Below are 19,808 nucleotides of genomic sequence, written 5' to 3'. Positions count from 1 at the left end.
GACAGCCATGATCGCAAAAATCTTCAAAATGTGACAAGTCAGGCACGACCTCCAGGCAGTGCCGGTCTTGGGGTATTTCGGGCCCTGTGCGGAATATGCTTTGCGGGCCCCAATCACAATGATCCAATTCAGTAGCGTATAGCTAGGTATTTTGAAAGGGGAGGGCGTGGTTTGACGATCGGCGGGCAAAGCCCGACGCCGTGTTCGCCGAAGGCGACACTTAGCGGTGGGGGATCTGGGGCCTCCCCCAGAAAACTTTGAAAAATTATTTTGAATTTGGGGCATTCTGAGAGCATGTTCAACAAAAATTTGGGTATGAATATTACTGTAAAATGGTGCTGTCCGATGGCATAGCAAAAGGATAAGATCATGTTTTCTTTGGCATTTTTCGGAAATAAAGCTATGTCTCTATGTTGAGTCTGGATGCAACCTATTTCGTCCCCTGAACAATTCGTAGCCTACCTCAATTTCGTACCCTGAAATCGGGGTACGAAATAGGTTGAATCCTTAAACATTTCTAACCCTGACGTGATTGCATAGCACGAACAATCTTTGAGACTGAGAGAATATAATTTCCAGCGCATTCTAGGGCGCATCTAGAAAATGTTAATACTGTATCCAACTATCCATAGCTTCCATTTAAGCAGAAAAGCTTTGGATTTTTAGGTTGCTTCAACGATTGATAACATTGAATCAGCGTAATAACGGTGAATTCTTCGCTAAGAATAGATGGGAAGTCTTACATCACAATGTCTGGCTTAGATCTCTGAGTAATATTGATAAGGCAAGGCTGGTTACAAAATTAAATTGCTGTATACGAGTAGCCTAAGTTTTGGTATTACAGTAAGAAAGAAAGGGCCCAGGGAAAATTCTATAAGTGAAAATGAATACGATGAACCTACTTGCTCTCCATCACTTTCGCTCACACACGCAAAAATAAACCTAAGGATAAAAGCCTAGTAAAACGTTGCACAGCAGAAAACAGTAACGTTAGTGCAGAAGTTTTCCGACTCGTGCCCAGAGCATTGTGACGCAAGAAGCCACACGACCTCGTTCGGTGGAAGTCAATCAGTTATGTTGTGTATTGGGCAGGGCGCTGTGACTCTTCAATGGTCTGGTCTGATGAAAGCCTTTCAGAGTGAAGAATTATCAACATAAAGCGATTAAGCATGACGATCGAAGTTAAATCTGGTGTGTCCGCCGTGAGACTTAATTTGTCCGCCGAGATAGCTGCTCAGACTGGACACGTTTGTCCGCTGTCAACAAAATCGAATTTTGACCTATTTCGTCACCTGAAAAGATCGAGAGAAATTTTGAAATGTTTGCGGCGACTCCGATCAGCAACTTCGGCTCTGTTGTTTTTTTTATCTCGATCTTTTCAGGGGACGAAATAGGTTGCACCCGTTGAGTCTCTATGTTTTCTTGTTGCTAATTCTTTTGTTGAATTTTTCCATTGGAAATGACAAAAATTACTGCATTTTCTGAGTAAATTGCGGGCCCCCTAATTTGCGGGCCCTGTGCGATCGCACGGTTTGCACACCCCAAAGACCGACATTCCAGCTCAAGCCTTGACTTTTTAAAATAAGGAATGGTCAGCCTAAACGAAATTGTTAAATTATTTGTAAGAAATATGATTGAAACACACAGACCCGGTCACTGAGTTTGACAGAGTTAAGTTTCTGCTTGTAGAAATGAAGAGGTCTGTGAATTCGTTCCCTCATGAGTTGCTCCTGAACGAACAGCGTTGGAGTGGAGCACTTTTAGACATTCGTTTCAGTTTGTTTCAAGTAACACACGAGCTAAACTCAGTTGGTAATCAACAACGTCTACAAGCGTTGTATCAATATAAAACGTATGTAGATAAAAAAATATTTTTTTTGCGAAAGTGTGAGCATGGCCGTTAAAATGTCGTTTTATATCTTACAATGAACGTTCAACAACAGTTCCATAAAATGCGCCAATTTCTTGCAGAATTTATAAATCAGCATGTTACATTGGTATACAAAATGTTTAAAAACAAATAGCCTACAAGGCGTCCCTGAAACGTCATCAAGCAATATAATCCCGTTGAAAATATATCATAGCCTAAGCATGAAAACCCAAACTGTCAAAAAAGAGGACATTTGAGCATTTTTTAGTGTCGTCGGAGGACAATTCATTTTTCTTAAAAAAAGAGGACAAATCCTCTTAAAAGAGGACGTATGGTAGCCCTAGCCTACAGCCTGTTGTGGGCAATTATAGGCTCTTTCAGCTTTTTAGACCTTGGCAATGTTGCTTTGTAGCCTAGTCTACATATTCTTCCGCTGTGTTAATCACATATAGAAACTAACTGAACTTTCGTTTTTTAGATCTGGTCTAAATGTATTAGGCCCCAGGGGTCACCAACCTTTTTTGCATGCGGGCCACTTTGGCACTTAGGAGAGCTGTGACGGGCCGCACTAATAAAATTTTAGGTAGGTTGACTCTTATGCTAGAAATGAACGCATTTCGTATCCAGTATTCAGCGTTACATGTTGTTACTATTTATCTTAGAATACCGCAGCAACAAAATTAGTCGAACAACGCTACTGCCAGACCAAGCTCCTTTAACAATACTTTTGACTTCTTTAACAATGTCTATTAAACGAGGCCACTTGTTTTGCGCACTTGTAGCGAGGAGAACGGTTTCATTGGAATATTCATCGCCAAGCAAGAGTGATGTTGTCATTTCGCTTCACAAAAGATACCTTGCAATTAACAGTTTCAGTAACCAAAGAAATGTTTGACACATCGCAATACAGGCAACAACAGTGACCTGCTATGCTGCTAACATATCAGCGAAAAATAGGCTTCAATAACAGGGAGAAAGAAACTAGGCACCATTAAACAAACGCTTGTAGAAATCACCGAAAAAACGTTTCTATCGTAACTCATGAACGGTGTTCCCTCTAAAAAGGCAATGAGTTGGTTTTTCATCTTTTTGTGAGAGTCTATAAAACCGTATTTCTTGATTAATAGACAACTGTCACTTGAGGTGCTTATCAGAATGACAAGAATTGTTGATTAACAACATTTTGCAGTACCAAACTAAATATTTTCATAATACAACCAGAAGTTGTCTTATGAAAATACAACCATAATACAACCAAAAGTAATACAACCAACACCTGTCAGAAGATATTGCATTTTCTTGATACAACCAGAAAATGTGTTTAAATTTATATAAAATATTTTGCCAATTTATTATAAATTGAGTTGGCATACCGGCCTATTTTGCTAACAAAAACTTTCTTAACGAGAACACTGCTCGTGAAACACAATAACAGTGAAACGCACACTAGTGTTTACATGACACTTAAAAACTTAAAATAAGCAACCCTATGCTCACAGACAATTTCGGAATTCGAAAACAGACGTTTTAATCAACCACTGAGACAGTGTGGCTGGACATCGCATTGGAATAACTTTAAGCGACCCCCGCCTAGAACTACAATCTGAATGGTCGGTCGGTGGAATCGTATGCAAAGCGAAAATATGCTTCCCGGAAAGTATTTTTTACCTTCATGCTCATTGACTCCTCAAGAAAAGTATTTTTGGTTATACTTGTACGCTGATACCTTCCGCGGGCCGCAGCGACACAGCGTGGCGGGCCGCCATTTGGTGACCCCTGTATTAGGCTAATTCGTCTACCATTACCAGCCCATGTCTACAATCTAGCATACCTTATCTCGTAGTTTTTATGTTATGTTTTGGAATAAATTTTGGCTACTTTGATGAGAGATCGGTTGTTATATCACCTAATGCATCAATCCAATTTCTTTTTTACAGGCTATTTTTGCTCTTCATTTCATGTTTCATGCTTTTTACTTCAAGATCGTTCAGTTTAGCCTACGGTCGAAACAAGTTGCTTTGATGGGTGGAAGTCCATTCTTTCATATTTTTGTTATTGGAGCTTTCCACATAGTCGGGTCTTACCAAGTCTGGCTTGGTAAATCTGGAAGCTCGAGGAAATTTGGAGCATTGTCTCTTGCAGCCATCACTGCAGTAATGATTTTGCTTGAAAATGCGTCTCTAGCAACTTCTGTCGGAGTTTATCACATGAAACCAGAAGCAAGAATTCACCAATTTATTGTTCAATTTCAAGTGATTGTCACATGCACATTACTCTTCGCAACGTCTGGAATAGAGATTCAAGAGTATAAAAAAGATGATTGATGACGAAAAATAGGCCAAGCTTTTTTGTATGACAATTTTAAATCTAGTCCTAATTTATTTTGACACTTTCTCTTAGATTTTGCATTGCACCTTCAAAATTCATTTTTTTTGTGTTTCTTCTGTGGCAATTAAACGAATCAAATAAATAATTTGAATTTAGCCTAGCCCTAGGATGTGTTATTTTTTGTTACATCGGTGTCATGCCTATTCTTTCTTGTTAAGATAAACGTTAATGAACAGCTCTGTACTTCTAGAAACAAGTCGAGTGGTTTCACTCTCGGCTGTGGTGCTGCTAGATCTGAGCTCGATTCCCGGTCGGGTCAAACCGAAGACTTTAAAAACAGTAGGCCTACCGATTGTGTTCTTTCTTGCATAACACAGTGAAGATAAGTCTGGTAATACTGTGATGACAAACGTTCCAAAGGCAGTAGTTCTCAGCTTTTTGGTCTTAGTGGCCCCTTTTGGTGCTATCGAAGCGGTCGCAGACCCTTAAAAAAATCTTAAAAAGTTGCTGATCTGGCAAATCGCGAGGCACTTATGACGGAGTCAATTTATTTCGTTTCAACAGCGCCATGTATTAACAAACAAGCAGAATAAATGTAATGGTCAAAACAATGCATTCAGGGGATCCGGAACGATTTTTGACTGGGGGGGGGGGCAGGATTATGAAAAAAGGGCACTGTTGTTGCTGAAAGGTCAATTTTTTTTAAGTTTTAAGATAAGATAAAGCGATAATGCTCATCCATCAGCTCATTATCGAGTAATGATACAAGTGTCCGGTATACAAAGAACAATGGCACGGAAGGGCATCATGCTATGTTATAATAATGATGTATAGGCCAACCTACTGGTATAGAGAATTTTGTGTCGTGAATATTATTTTGAGGCAGAAATGAAAGATTATAATTAGGCTAAAAGCAAATAGCTGAAATTATTAGGCCTATATCGTATTGCAAAATGTGCAGTAGTTTACATGACCTTAAAAGGGCACCGTTGCCCCTCCTGCCCCTCCATCCACAGAAAAATTGAGGGCAAGGGGGGCATCCGCCCCCCACTTCCGGCGCCCCCGAATGCGTACAACTGTTGGTTAGATTAGCCTATAGCAGAGTCAGGATGGTAGCGAGACCATAAGCAGTCATCCAGTTAGCCACCACCCCATAACAGAAAATCTAACTACACATTCATACACACTAGTGTGCAGAGGCACTACTTCAATGAATAAAAAGGGTCAAAAATCCACCATCAACGTTGAAAGTTTTTGTATTTGGTACGGTACCGGTATTGCAATTTAGGCTGAATGTTAAACTTCGATTCAGTATCTGTAGAAATTGAATGTAAAAGAATGTAGCCTAATTGGTAAGCAGATGTAGGCCTACTGTAAGCTTATTTCAGATATTCGGATACTAGCCTACATTTATTCATCGGTACAATTTTGAAAGCCTGCTGGGTAGGCTACTAGTAGCCTTATGAGGTTTCTGTTTTAGTATCGTGAACCTGTTTAGGTTTTTCGATTTTTTTGTCAAAATTCTACTAATGCAGATAGCCTATTTGTAAAAATATTTTGGAAAGAATGTCCAGTTATTAACGTAACGATGGTACTGAAAGAACATTGACTATGATTTCATTGTAATAGTACATCAAATACTAAAAGTAGCTTTGTTCAAAGGTGCAAGTTTGATGCAAGAAAGATTTAATTTAATGGTTTATTTACGGTAATTGGGACACAGACAGGTTTATTAATGTAGATTTTTAATTCAGTCTTGTTCACCTCAGTTGAACGTTTTGTTGCTTGTGTTTTCGTACACTGCCAATTATATCAAGTTCATGTCTGTGAAGTTATTAGACCAGGGATTGAGAACCTATGGCTCGCAAGCCATAGCCTATACGGTTCTTTGTGATGGCATCTGGCTCACAGAAAGTTTTATCTTAATTTTTCATTACAATTTAAAGCTGAAAATACGCTCAGAATGCACCAAATTAAATGCATTTTTTTCAAAATCTCCTGGGAAAGGTAATCCAGACCCCCGCTGTTTTTCTTATCTTCATAAATCACATGGTCCTACTTTTACAACTCATCGCCTGCCACTACATGTTAGTTGTAGCCTATTAAGTGCTAAAGTTCTTACGAAAATACATTTCCAAAAATGTAGCTTTCATGGTTCTCTTACCTAAAAAGGTTCCCGACTAGGGTGGCTCATTTTCCTTGATGTTCTTTAAAATTTTTGTCAGTTTGGAATAATGTTCCATTTTGCTCACTGATATTTGTAAACCAAAAATTTTGTTGGGTTTTGACCTTTGACCCTGGTTCACCCAAGGAAAAATTCTGAATTTTTCTGAAAAATTAGTAAATTTCGAAGTGGTTTAGAAGCAAGGCGATCTCTATAACAGGCCTGGACACCATGCGCCCCCAGTCAAAAACTGGAGGCGGATGGGATAAATACACATTTCCTCAATAAGACTACATACTTTGGAGTCAAGATATTTTCTGCTAAGGATGGGTCAATAGCAACTATTTGGGGGTGTTGCAGGTTGTTTATGACATCATAATGATATCATAGAAGATTATAATATTTTGTTTAATTGACGTATTTATATAATATATACCTTGTAAGTTGTAAATGAATGTGCCTTGCTTGTTGGCAGCACAAGAAAAACAGAGAATATATATATAACACAAAACCTTGAAACTACTGTAACTCAGCTTATTGCATTCCACATAGAACAGGAACAACCAAATTTTTCAGTACACAAGCACCTATTAATTAATGCAACAAACTTCGCACCTCAAACACCCAACATAACATTGCTTAACACCAACCCAACATCTGACATGTTGCATCGTTTGGTACATTTAAATCTCCCCGATTCAAGTATATACTGGGTATAAGAGCCAAATTTTTCATAGTAAAAGAAAGTTTCATCACTACAAATTTCCTCTTCCATTTTTAACATATCCATTATCCAACTAAGTAAGAGATCTGAAGATCGAAACACTGGCCTTTGTCCGTAGTTACTTTTCGTAATGTCTTTTTAGACATTCTTTTTGAGTCAATAATACTTTTAAAGAAATAAAAAAGAGTCAAAAGACATGTAAATTTCACTCTGTGTGGAGCTACATGTACTTGAGAGGTTAACTGTTATTTTTTTATTCACTTGTTGATTCATTCATATCAGTTTGTATCCTCTGGGGATCCTTCTCTTGCATCATGGGCCAATCCTATAGATGTTTGCTGGTACACCCCTTCATTTTCTTTGAATAAGTAAACAATGGCTTGCAATTCATCAAATGATAAATTCTTTTCTATACTTGGTAATCCCTCAAACACTTCCACTTCTGATAAAACCATTCTGTATGAGCATAGATTGCAAACATGCCCTGCTGGTGCACATACAGAAGAAATGTCAATTCCCTGATGCAAAGCAAGCTTGGCCTTGCTTATTGACAGTTTTTTTCGGAGACCTGCTGAACATTTATAAAATGTTTTTCCCCCACAACCTTGCCAAATTATTTCTCAAGAGGATCTGTTGAAAACTCACTGAACATAACAAACTCATGATCTCCTGATAAAAAGCTTTAAGCTAGATCAACTAGAGTCTAGTTATTAGACCTAAGCAGGTATGATGAAAAGCTGAGCTTGTTAAACTAGACACTGTTGTAGGCTACTTGTTTTCTTTGAACTCTACCCATACATTCAACTGAATTAGCCAGCTGTTAAAAACTTCAGCTGAATGTCATTGTCAGATCTTACTTCATCTCTAATTGGATCCTTAAAGCGCCAATTAGCTCATAACTAGGGCAGCAATGGCGAGTGGTTAGCGCGTTGGGCTCACAGTCGAAAGCCTGCATGTTCGACTCCAGCCACCCGCACTTGCTGTTGTTTCTCTGGGCAAGAAACTTTACGATAATTGCCTCTACCCAGTGATCGATTTCGAGTAATGGGTAGTACCAAATTTAAGTCATAAGTAAAGTAGACAACCGGAAACAGACATTGCCGTCGGCTGCAGCGTGGGTCAGGTGTACGTCGGAAGGCGTACACCAATGCATAGCGCTCAAGTCCGCTTTCCCGCAATGCAGGATAAAGATAAACAAACAAACAAACAAACAACCAAAAGTCAATAAAGTCAAAATTTTTCTGCCTTGTTCAAAGTTTATAAAACGTTTAGAAACTAAATTTCAGGTTGACACGAAGAGAGGTTTCAAAGTAATTAAGTCAAAAAAAAGTCAAATTTTTTGGCTAGGTCAAAATTTTTTTTAAACGTGGTTTTTCTTCTCTCTATTGATATTTTATTAAAGAAATCAAAAGAAGAATATCACTTGGATGGCAAGCCTTCGGAAGAGCAAGTACGATATTTAAGTCAAAACTGCCTCTTTCCCTCAAGAAACAAGTCTACGATCAATGCATCCTTCCAACCGCTACATATGGTGCAGAAACTTGGAACCTTACAAAGAAATTAACATTTAAACTAAGAACTATGCAGAGAGCACATGAACGAATCATGATGGGTTTAACATGGAGAGATAAAAAGACTGCCGAATGGATCAGAAATCAAACGAAATTACGAGATATATTAAGCACAATCAAGAAACTAAAATGGTCCTGGGCAGGTCATATAGCAAGATATCAGGACAATAGATGGACTAAAAAATTAACAACATGGACACCACGAGAAACCAAAAGAAAAAAAGGAAAACCAAAAGTGAGATGGAGGGACGACATTGACAAACAATGCAATACAACCAATTGGTACCAACTAGCACATAATCATGTAAATTGGCATGAAAAGGGGAAGGCTTACGCTCTGCAGTGGGCTCTCACAGGCTGAAAATGATGATGACACAGATACTGATTTTTTGTTGCAATTTATGTTGCTATTCTGACGTAATAATCCATTTGTTGCAATTTCTGTGGTAATAGCCTTGTTTCGCCCTGCCAAATTGGAAAATGGGACGAGATGATATTTCACCACATTTATATAGCCTGCTGAGGAACTCCCAAGCAACTTCTGTATCAGTAGTAAGAAGTTTCTCCCTTTTAGAAAAAAAATTGGCGAGAGACAGGAATTTCAAAGGCGATAATGTGAAACATTACTTGATGTTGAAATAGAATACTGCAGAACCCTCTCAGTAATTTAGGGATATTTAAAGACACTCCATATTTATCTTTTGCAGTTTTTCGAGTGATTTTCATTAGGCCTACATGTTCGTTAGCTGTGGTGTCATTGAGTCTTCCACATTTTTCTTTTATTTTATTAGAAAAAGAAGATATCCTTACCTTACGGTTTGATTTCTAACATGCTTTGTATTTTGCATTTGGGTTGCAAACGCAGAAAGTTATTGGTCAAAATTAGGTCAAAATTTGTAAATTATAAAGTCAAAATTTTAAGTTTTTAGGTCAAAAATTTGGTTGCCCTACTCATAACCCTTTCACATTGACAATCTTCCAAAACTGAAGAAACATTTTTATGAACTTATTTTTGTGTTTTGTCAACCAAGGTTTGTTTGAAATTGTTTCAAAATGTTTGAAAAAATACCTATTGACTTTGTTTTGATCACAGATTTGATCACCAATATGTAAACAGCACTGCTCAAGTTTATTGATAATAATGATGATTTGATCATATTGAAATTCTGCTGTTAAATGATTAACTCATAAACAGACATAACTCAGCAACAACACTACATTTAACATTATAAAAACAAAAAGCGAACGTTTTCGGCTAGTCATATAGCCCTTTTCAAGCCTATAAGATTTTCAATGTGCTCCCAATCAAGTAATGGTCAGTTTTGATGTACAATCGCTATTCACTAACGTCCCTTTAAAAGAAACTATCGACATTATCGCTAATTATTGAAAAGGGCTATATGACTAGCCGAAAACGTTCGCTTTTTGTTTTTATAATGTTAAATGTAGTGTTGTTGCTGAGTTATGTCTGTTTATGGTTTAAAAGAGTTACCTCTCTACCCAAATTGTAAAATGATTAACTGGTAGGCTATCATTTTTAATAAGAATTTGGAACCGCCAAAAATACTTAACCATATAATAACTGCTAGAACAGTGGTTGCTAATTGTTTAGAATTATATTGAGCTTTCCAAATAATCTTTCTTCCGTGGCAAGACATACTAGGCTTGACATAGGCCTATATTTCGTTTATCAAAAGAAATAACGTAGCCTACTTGTTTCTGGCGACTTTGCAATGTATATATATATCTAAAATAGTTTTCAAGTTAAAACCTTGCATATTATTAACTTTTGATGCAATTCTAGTAAGAGCACTCTCTCTCTTCACTATTCTTGGGTAAGTGATACATTAAAATTTGTTTATTTCCATCGTAACCAGATCTGCATCCAGTAACACGTTCACTTTCTGCCCATTATCACTTATCACATTAGGGCTAGCCGCTAGCGGTGTCTCTAAACTACGAAACATATATGTTATATACTTTCAAAAGCACACAAGTTGGACTAATTAGCTCAGATTCAATTTTAACTCATGTACTAAACATATCTAACACACTAGCCTGTTGGCCTCTGCAGCTTTACTGCCAGGCTAATCTAGTTTCACACATAAAAACCTCAAATTCTCTGAAAAAAACTGCAGTGCCTAGTTTAAATTTATTGTTATTAAAGCATATTTAGCTTCCTGAATAACAATGCGGTCGCAAAAATCAAAAGCACTTTGTGTGATAACTAAAAACCTCGCTTGAACCATCCGCCTCCAGTTTTCGACTGGAGGCGCGCGGTGTCCAGGCCTGTTATAGAGATCATGTTGTTTAGAAGTATCCCAAGAGAGGATTTCTCAAAATTTGACCACGTGATTTTGACGTCACTTCCTCTGTTAACTTCCACGTGGAACATCTTCACCCTACTCCAAGTCTGAGAGTCACTAATAGTGCATGCTTTTAGTGTCATTTTAGTTGATTTTACAGCCTTTTCGCAGTCAGTGAATCTATAACGTCGTAGACCAACAAAAAAATTTGGCACAAAAGATGAGAGTCATTTTAGAGTATTTCAGGGCCCCTGATTCCGAAAATGCACTTAGTTTTTTCGAATTGCTTCTAGTTTTCGAGATATTCGACAATGAAAATATTTTTGAAATCGTTTCTCAAAAGCATTCAATTAGCAAATTACTTATTTTCAGCCCTGTTTACCATTATGATGTCATAATTGCACTTGTCTAGTTCAATTGGTTCATATTGCACGAAAGTTCAAAACGCAAGCAAAGGTTGAAATTAACTGTGTATAACGCAAAGGAGACATAAGTACTCAATGAAAACAGTTGTGAATCAGTAGGCCTACATCACAAGAAAAATATCCCGACAGTCATGTGTTTATGAATGCAGCTTTATATTGAAAAGGTAGGCCTACTGAAATGGATACTTGTACAAATGAAGTTTTATTCCAAGCCTTTGCTAAGGCCAAGTCTTTGCTGCAAGAAGTTTTTTCTGGTCTATAGGCTAAATAAATGGCAGATAGGCTAATAAAATATGCCTTTGACAAGTAGGATGCTGTACAAACAACCCAGATATATTTTGCTGCATGAGGCAACGCAGAGGACCAACACATTTTGCGATAGATACAGCGCTATATAAAAACAAGCATTATTATTATTACTTTGACATGAAGCTGGGTGATCAAGATAAGTCCTGGGTTCCTCCTAAAGTATGCAAACATTGCACTCAAACCCGTTTCTGGGCTCAGGGCTAAGAAGTTCAGAGTGCCATGACATAAAAAGAACTGTGGAATCACCATGAAAATTGATACTTCTGCACGATGAGGATGTTCGAAGGAAGTTGGAACATCATGTTTACATGGAGTGTGCAAGGCAGTCATTGCATGGACGTTGCTATTTCTGTTTTTTGTTTGCCCTCTCTATAGTTTCAAGTGGTGATTTGCTTGAAACAATAGGAAAACGGCATGACTGAGAGTAACCTCAATACCTTCAGTAATGTTTTGGAGCAAGGTCAAGTTTTTTTCTCAAAACCATTTCTACCACCTACTGTAGTAGTTAAAGATTTAGTTATCAAAAGTGGTAGCTGCAATCTTGGCTCCTCATCTCGATCAACATGGCATTCTTGACTCCAAGGCCAAGATTACGTACTTCCGCAGCAAGGATAAATGCAGCTACTTTACTGAAGAACATAACTTTGTATTCTGTAATTATATAAATGGCCTTCGTACCTTGATGGGTGTTGCTCAGTAGGCCAATCATAATAAAGAGTTGCGTTTGTTCATCGATAGCTTTGTTTTGTTTATTTGTCTAGTTTGTTAAGCAAAACAATGTATGCATTTTGTTTGTACTTAGTAGCTTACTTAGTAAGTCTGAGACTGTTGTGCAAAACGCAAGTTATATATTCTACATCTTGTATCCTCAGGCTTACTTCGCATCATATTTTGATTGTTACTAAGCCAGTAAACGTTAAATAGCTGTTTGTTTGGGTTGTAATCAACGTGATTGGTTCCAAATAGCGTTTATACAACTCAGAAATGTGCCTGGGATTACTTCCAGTTTTGGCTATGTAGGCTAACGACACGACGTTAAATCTATAGCTGCTCAAAATTGCGAAAAAAATGTTTTTGCTGTAACTCAAAAACTAAAGCCAATTCGAGAAAACTTAGTGCATTTTTAGAATCAGCGGCCTCGAAATACCTTAAAATGACTCTCACATGTCTTTGTATAAAAAAAAGTTTTGTTGGCCTGTGAAAATCGATAAACATCGTCAAATGATTCAAGAAACTGAAAGCAGTAGATATTTAGCCTACTACGTGAAGAGTGCACAAAGAAAATCATGTCTGAAATGTGGTAGAATTCGACATTTTGAGAGTAATACATGTGTCAGTGTTCATGGAATTGCTAATTAAACTACTTTGCTTGCTACAAGTTTGTGTTACTGCCTCTTATTGTGTCCATTAAGATGCTAGAGTGCATTAGAAGATAGCGAGTGAGCAGTTTCAGGGATAAGCGAAAATTCGATATTTTGAAAAAATTCAAACCAAGTGAACCAGGGTCAAACGTTAATATTTTTTTGTAAAATTTGGTGTAGGAGATACATTTACCAAAAGGAACAATATTCCAAACTGACGAAAAATTTTTAAAACAAAAATTTTTTTTTGGAGATTTTGCGCCAGCCTATGTAGGGTGGCTCATTTTCCTTGATGTTCTTTAAAATTTTTGTCAGTTTGGAATAGTGTTCCATTTTGCTCACTGATAATTGCAAACCAAAAATTTTTGTTGGGTTTTGACCTTTGACCCTGGTTCACCCAAGGGGAAATTCTGAATTTTTCTGAAAAATTAGTAAATTTCGAAGTGGCTTAGCAATATCTGAAGAGGGGATTTCTCAAAATTTGACCACGTGATTTTGACGTCACTTTCTCCGTTAACTTCCACGTGGAACATCTTCACCCTACTCCAAGTCTGAGAGTCACTAATAGTGCATGCTTTTAGTGTCATTTTAGTTGATTTTACAGCCTTTTCGCAGTCAGTGAATCTATAACATATAGAGTCTAGACCAGTGGTTCTTAACCTTTTTTCTATCAAGCTCCCTTCAATAATGGTCATGTGCCTCGCGCCCCCCTAGATTTTAAATAAGTATCATACCAAAAAAATTGCATTTTTGTCTGTTTATTGTACACATCAGTGAGATACTTGACACTGCTTCTTAGCGACTAGATTTTTAATGCGAGGTTTAACTCCAAAGAGTGAACAACGTAAGTCTCCTTCAACTCTCAGCCTGTTTCTGTACTTGGTCTTGATAGCAACGAGAGCAGAAAATGTACCTTCACAAAGATACGTGGATCTAAACATTGTTAGAATTCGAAGAGCCCGAGTTGCGATAAGAGGGTAAACAGGAAGGTAATTGGCCCAGAACGTCTGAAGTTTCAGTTCTTTGAAGTCTTCTTTAGCTATGGAGTTGAACTTCATCTCAAGAAACTTCTCTTGTCCTTCTTCGAAAATATCAACTACTTCACATTGAAACGGGTTTCTGATGAACTTCCAGGTTTCACGCTTCTCATCCAGATCTGGAAAGTATTTGATGAACTCCGCTTTCAATTCATTAAGGTAGATTTCTATTTGTTTCTTCAACTCAGACTCAAAGTTACCATCTTTGCGAGCAGAATCCAAGTTACTGAAGCTCGCTGGATTTCCTTGTTCAATTTGACTCTTCCAGAGGTCAAGTTTAGCTATAAAAGTTCGAATGATGTCATGATGCTTAATGATGTTGATGTCTTTCCCTTGAAGCTTAAGATTGAGAGTATTCAATGCTTTGCAGATAAATACAAATAGATACAAAAAAATACAAAATATGACAAACAGCATAGGTCCTAGGACATTAAAGTAATTTAAAAAAATTGAAATTTTTGTAGAGCTCGCGCCCCCCTGAAAGAGGCTTCACGCCCCCCCCCCCCCCCCCCCCCCCCGGTTAAGAACCACTGGTCTAGACTCTCTAGACCAACGTTTCTCAAAGTGGGAAAAATCGCCCTCCTGGGGGAGATTTTGAGCGCCAGGGGGGCGAAAAAATCAAAGGGGGCGGTCGGGGGGCGAAAACAGTCGAAGGGGGCGAATTTATCAAACCACCAATAACAGTCCAACGCGCAAACCATTTACTGCAAATAGATGATTTTACCTTGACCGACAATGTATTGTTGCTGCTTGGATATGTGCGTTTTGTTCATAATATGAGAACAAAAAGAAATGATTTTTGCGCTCGGTCTTCCTACAGATATTCGGGCATCAACCATCTTTAATTCTTTAATGCAGTGAAAACCTTCTACGAAGAGAAGAGGATTCCACTGAAGAATATTCTACAATGCGCAACTGATGGTGCTCCGGCAATGGTTGGAAAGCATCGAGGGTTCATTGCGCTGATGAAAAGAGCAATTCCTGGACTTATTGCAATACATTGTGTAATTCACCGTCAGCATTTGGTTGCTCGTAAGCTCAGTCCTGAACTGCATGAATCACTGAATATTGTGATAAAATGCGTCAACAAGATAGGAAAAGCGCAGGTCAAAATGTCTTAACTCAGTTTCCAATTTGAGCGAGAATGTTATTACAGAAGAACAACCACTGCAAAAATACTGCTCACATTTAGACATGCTTCATAAAGACATGAAACTTCGCTTTGCAGATCTCGTGGACCTCCATGTTCCAAACTGGGTGGTACAACTATTTTCTACCGAACCTACAGACATACTGTAGAAGTGGAACTTCAAGAGCAGTTCATTGATATGCAAACAGATGATGAGTCAAGAGTGAAATTCAGAAATGATCGATACGATTTGTTTTGGTGCCAGGTTGCTGGCAAATAGGCTATGAGCTTCTCTAGAAAGAAGCTAGAATGTGGATTTTGTCGTTTCCTACTTCATATATGGTTGAAAAAGGGTTTTCGGCTGTGGCATTGATGCTTTCAAAGCAAAGAAATCGCTTGCTAGTTCATAAACGGGATGATCTTCGACTCTATCTTACGAAGATGTCGCCAAACATTTCAAAACTTTGTAAAATTCGCCAAGCTCATCCATCCCATTAAACATTTGTTACGGACAATTTTCATACCAAACGTCATATAAAACCGTTCAGGTCTACTGAATCTTGGCGTCTGACGTAATGGACTATTGCTAAAAATGAGCAGATTGCAGAATCGTTTGCAAGACCTGTAAAAAATTTGCAGCTGCGGCATAGCATTACATCATCGTTAAATCTTTAATTACTTGAACAAGTGTAAGCCAAACTGAGTGAGCTAGGTGAGCTAGGCTTGAACAGGTGTTAGCCAAACTTGAAACAGATGCTTGAATAGTTTATCATTGCTTATCATTATTACGTCACATAAGATGCTTAGTTGCTTACGTGAGATTTGGAATATTGCAAATTATTCTCTCATTCGTAAAATGGTTGCTTGAAAGCTGGTCGCATATTTAACTGTTTGCTTAGTGCTTGCCAGCTGGACGAAAATTCCGTCTTTTATCCAAGTAATCTGTATTGTAGTGACAAGTTTTAGTAGCGTACCGTGTTGCGTCCCAATTTCGACAGCCGTGGGCTATTTTTTACAGAAATACAATTCTCGAATAGACGTTTCCAGAAGAGTGTTTCTTGCGGTCATTGCATACAGACGAACGGATCCGAGAATCTTATGTTACAATTTTCCCACGAAGAGATTATGGTTTACCGTTGTGACCAACATTATCATGTATTCATGTTGCTGTCAATTTCGTTGATTAAATTCCCAAAACTAAATTTGTCTATCACTCTATTATCAATGTTCATTTTACTTGACAGAATTAGGGGGGCGAAATTTTATTTCAGTAACGAAAAGGGAGCGATAGACTAAAAAAGTTTGAGAAACACTGCTCTAGACCAACAAAATTAACAAAACTTTTTGGCACAAAAGATGAGAGTCATTTTAGAGCAGCATTTCTTAAACTGGGGTAAATTTACCTCTGGGGGTAAATTTCCTCGTTTTGGGGGGTAAATGGGCTATATATCAAAATATCCACATCAGTTGACCGGACAGAAAAATTGTGCCAGTTGTAGGTATTGGTATTGTATATCATTTCACCGCTTGACGGAGATAACTGGAAATGATATCTTGAAGGATGACATCATCAGCTACCTTCAAAACTTGCAGGAGGAGTTTGAACGATATTTTCCCGAGATAAATACTGGCAGCATTTTGATGAAAGTAGCGAGAAATTCTTTTGTATGTAAAGTGAAAGATGTTCCTAAAGCAATCCAAGAAGAATTTATAGAATTAACAAACGATTCTTTTGCAAAAGATGAGTTTCACTCTTGCAACCTAGAAAAGTTTTGGGTTAAAATATAGCCTAATATTGCTATCCAAGGATAGGTATTCGAGCTCTGAATGTTCTAGTCAGGTTTTCTTCAACTTACCCATGCGAATGCGGCTTCTCTGCATTGCTTACTATCAAATCTAAAGCACGAAACCAACTTTATGTTGAATCCGATATTTGTTGTGTACAGTGCCGGTCTTAGGGCATTTCGGGCCGTGTGCAGAATACGCTTTGCGGCCCAAATGACAATGATCCCATTCAGTAGCGTAGCTAGGTAATTTGAAAGAGGGGGGGTTGACGGCCGGCGGGCGAAGCCTGACGGTGTGTTCTCCGAAGGCGACACCCAGCGGCGAAGGGATCTGGGGGGCCTCACGCAGAAAATTTTGAAAAATTACTTTGAATTTTGCGCATTCTGAGAACCGCAACTGACTTCAAGGATACCAGTACTTGCTTGTGAATCGAATTGAATTTTTTCCATTAGAAATGACAACAATTACTGCATTTTCTCGGTAAATTGCGAGCGCCGCTAATTTGCGGGCCCTGTGCGATCACAAGGTTTGCACAATGCACACCCCAAAGACCGGCACTGGTTGTGCATTATCTCCTACGTTACCAGACATTAAACAACTCGTTGCCAAAAAGCAAGGGCAGCCGTCGCATTGAATATGACTGATGGAATTTGTTACTTTCGTTTTTTAATACGTGAAAAATGAAAAATGAATTCTATTTGAATAAGACCTTCTGATGATCCGTTAGGTGAAACAATTTGTAAAGGCTTCAGATAGTAATAACTATATTTGATTGAAAAATGAGTATATACCATTTTATCTATTGGGAGTAAATCTGATATTCATCTTTATTAAAAGGGTAAAACATACAAAAAAGATTAAGAACCACTGTTTTAGAGTATTTCAGGGCCCCTGATTCCGAAAATGCACTTAGTTTTTTCGAATTGGCTCTAGTTTTTGAGATATTCGACTGAAAATATTTTTGAAATCTTTACTCAAAAGCTTTCAATTTACAAATTACTTATTTTCAGCCCTGTTTACCATTATGATGTCATAATTGCACTTGTCTAGTTCAATTGGTTCATATTGCACGAAAGTTCAAAACGCAAGCACAGGTTGAAATGAACTGTGTTTAACGTAAGGGAGACATAAATATTCAATGACAACAATTGTGAATCAGTAGGCCTACATCACAAGAAAAATATCCAGAAAGTCATGTGCTTATGAATGCAGCTTTATATTGAAAAGATAGGCCTACTGAAATGGATGCTGTACAAATGAAATTTTATTCTAAGCCTTTGCTAAGGCCAAGTCTTTTCTGCAAGAAGTTTTTTCTGGTCTATAGGCTAAATAAATGCATGTAGGCTAATGAAATATGCCTTTCACAAGCAGGATGCTGTACAAACAACCTAGATATTTTACTGCATGAGGCAACGCAGAGGAGCAACGCATTCTGCGATAGATACAGCGCTATATAAAAACAAGCATTATTATTACTTTGACATGAAGCTGGGTGATCAAGATAAGTCCTGGGTTCCTCCTAAAGTATGCAAACATTCCACTCAAACCCGTTTCTGGGCTCAAGGCTAAGAAGTTCAGAGTGCCAAGGCATAAAGAGAGCCGTGGAATCACCATGAAAATTGATACTTCTGTACTCATGAGCATGTTCGAAGGAAGTTGGAACATCATGTTTAGATGGAGTGTGCAAGGCAGTCATTGCGTGGACATTGCTATTTCTGTTTTTTGTTTGCCCTCTCTTGTTTCAAGTGGTGATTTGCTTGAAACAATAGGAAAACGGGCATGACTGAGAGTAACCTCAATACCTTCAGTAATGTTTTGGAGCAAGGTCAAGCTTTTTTCTCAAAACCATTTCTACCACCTATTGTAGTTAAAGAATTAGTTATCAAAAGTGGTAGCTGGAATCTTGGCTAACTCAAAAACTAGAGCCAATTCGATAAAACTTAGTGCATTTTCAGAATCAGGGGCCTCGAAATACCTTAAAATGACTCTCACATGTCCTGCCTTTACATAAAAAATTTTTTTGTTGGCCTGTGAAAATCGATAAACATCGTCAAATGATTCAAGAAACTGAAATCAGTAGATATTTAGGCTACTACGGTGAACGGTGCACAAAGAAAATTATGTCTGAAATGAGATAGAATTCGACATTTTGAGAGTAATACACGTGTCAGTGTTCATGGAGTTGCTAATTAAACCACTTTGATTTCCACAAGTTTGTGTTACTGCCTCTTATTGTACCCATTGAGATGCTAGAGTGCATTAGAAGATAGCGAGTGAGCAGTTTCAGGGATAAGCGAAAATTCGATTTTTGAAAAAATTCAAACCAAGTGAACCAGGGTCAAACGTTAATCTTTTTTTGTGAAATTTGGTGTAGGAGATACATTTACCAAAAGGAACAATATTACAAACTGACAAAAAATTTAAAAGAAAAAAAATGTTTTTCGAGATTTTGAGCCAGTCTAGTGAGAAGTCAATGGTTTGGACAGCTTCATTCCATCGCTCAAGCTTCTTTGTGTCCAGCCGCTCAAGTAGTCTGGTGGCGGCCGTGTTAGAAGCAGCACCACTTGTGGCGCCTAGGTATGAGCAATAGAGAGCTTCACACTCAGAGTCCAGCATGGTGTAGGCTATAGCTGGTTCGATGGCCACGTGGTATTGTGGCCTTTGCCGCAGTTATTATGGCATTGCAGAAGTCCTGGTAGCCTATGCCTCGTCTGCGTTGCATGTTTCAGTCGATGGTAACTTTGCAGCAGACTCATTGGTCAGGAGGCTGTATTGATTCCAATCGGATTTTTTGAAGTT

At 38.1% G+C, this 19,808-nt stretch overlaps 2 protein-coding genes across 2 annotated transcripts in view; one reads left to right on the top strand and one right to left on the bottom strand.

Annotated features, from left to right (window-relative positions):
• The window catches only part of LOC145765154 (uncharacterized), a 34,872-nt gene extending 30,514 nt beyond the window's left edge, over positions 1 to 4,358 (top strand). The window contains exon 5 of the mRNA XM_082576929.1: positions 3,808 to 4,358. Within this exon, the coding sequence (XP_082433055.1) occupies positions 3,808 to 4,194 (387 nt within the window). The 3' untranslated portion in view covers positions 4,195 to 4,358. The remainder of the gene's footprint in view (positions 1 to 3,807) is intronic.
• Positions 4,359 to 10,884: 6,526 nt separating this feature from the next.
• LOC145788452 (zinc finger BED domain-containing protein 5-like) lies at positions 10,885 to 17,084 on the bottom strand. Its single transcript, XM_082600218.1, has 3 exons — positions 17,081 to 17,084; positions 13,972 to 14,457; positions 10,885 to 10,946 (listed from the first exon to the last, which is right to left on the bottom strand). The coding sequence occupies exons 1-3, from the start codon at positions 17,082 to 17,084 to the stop codon at positions 10,885 to 10,887; spliced, it is 552 nt and encodes a 183-aa protein (XP_082456344.1).
• Positions 17,085 to 19,808: the final 2,724 nt, after the last annotated feature.

The sequence above is a fragment of the Aplidium turbinatum genome, chromosome 2 (genome assembly GCF_918807975.1).
Source record: "Aplidium turbinatum chromosome 2, kaAplTurb1.1, whole genome shotgun sequence".
Lineage (NCBI taxonomy): Eukaryota > Metazoa > Chordata > Ascidiacea > Aplousobranchia > Polyclinidae > Aplidium > Aplidium turbinatum.
This window is presented reverse-complemented; position numbering and strand designations above follow the sequence as displayed.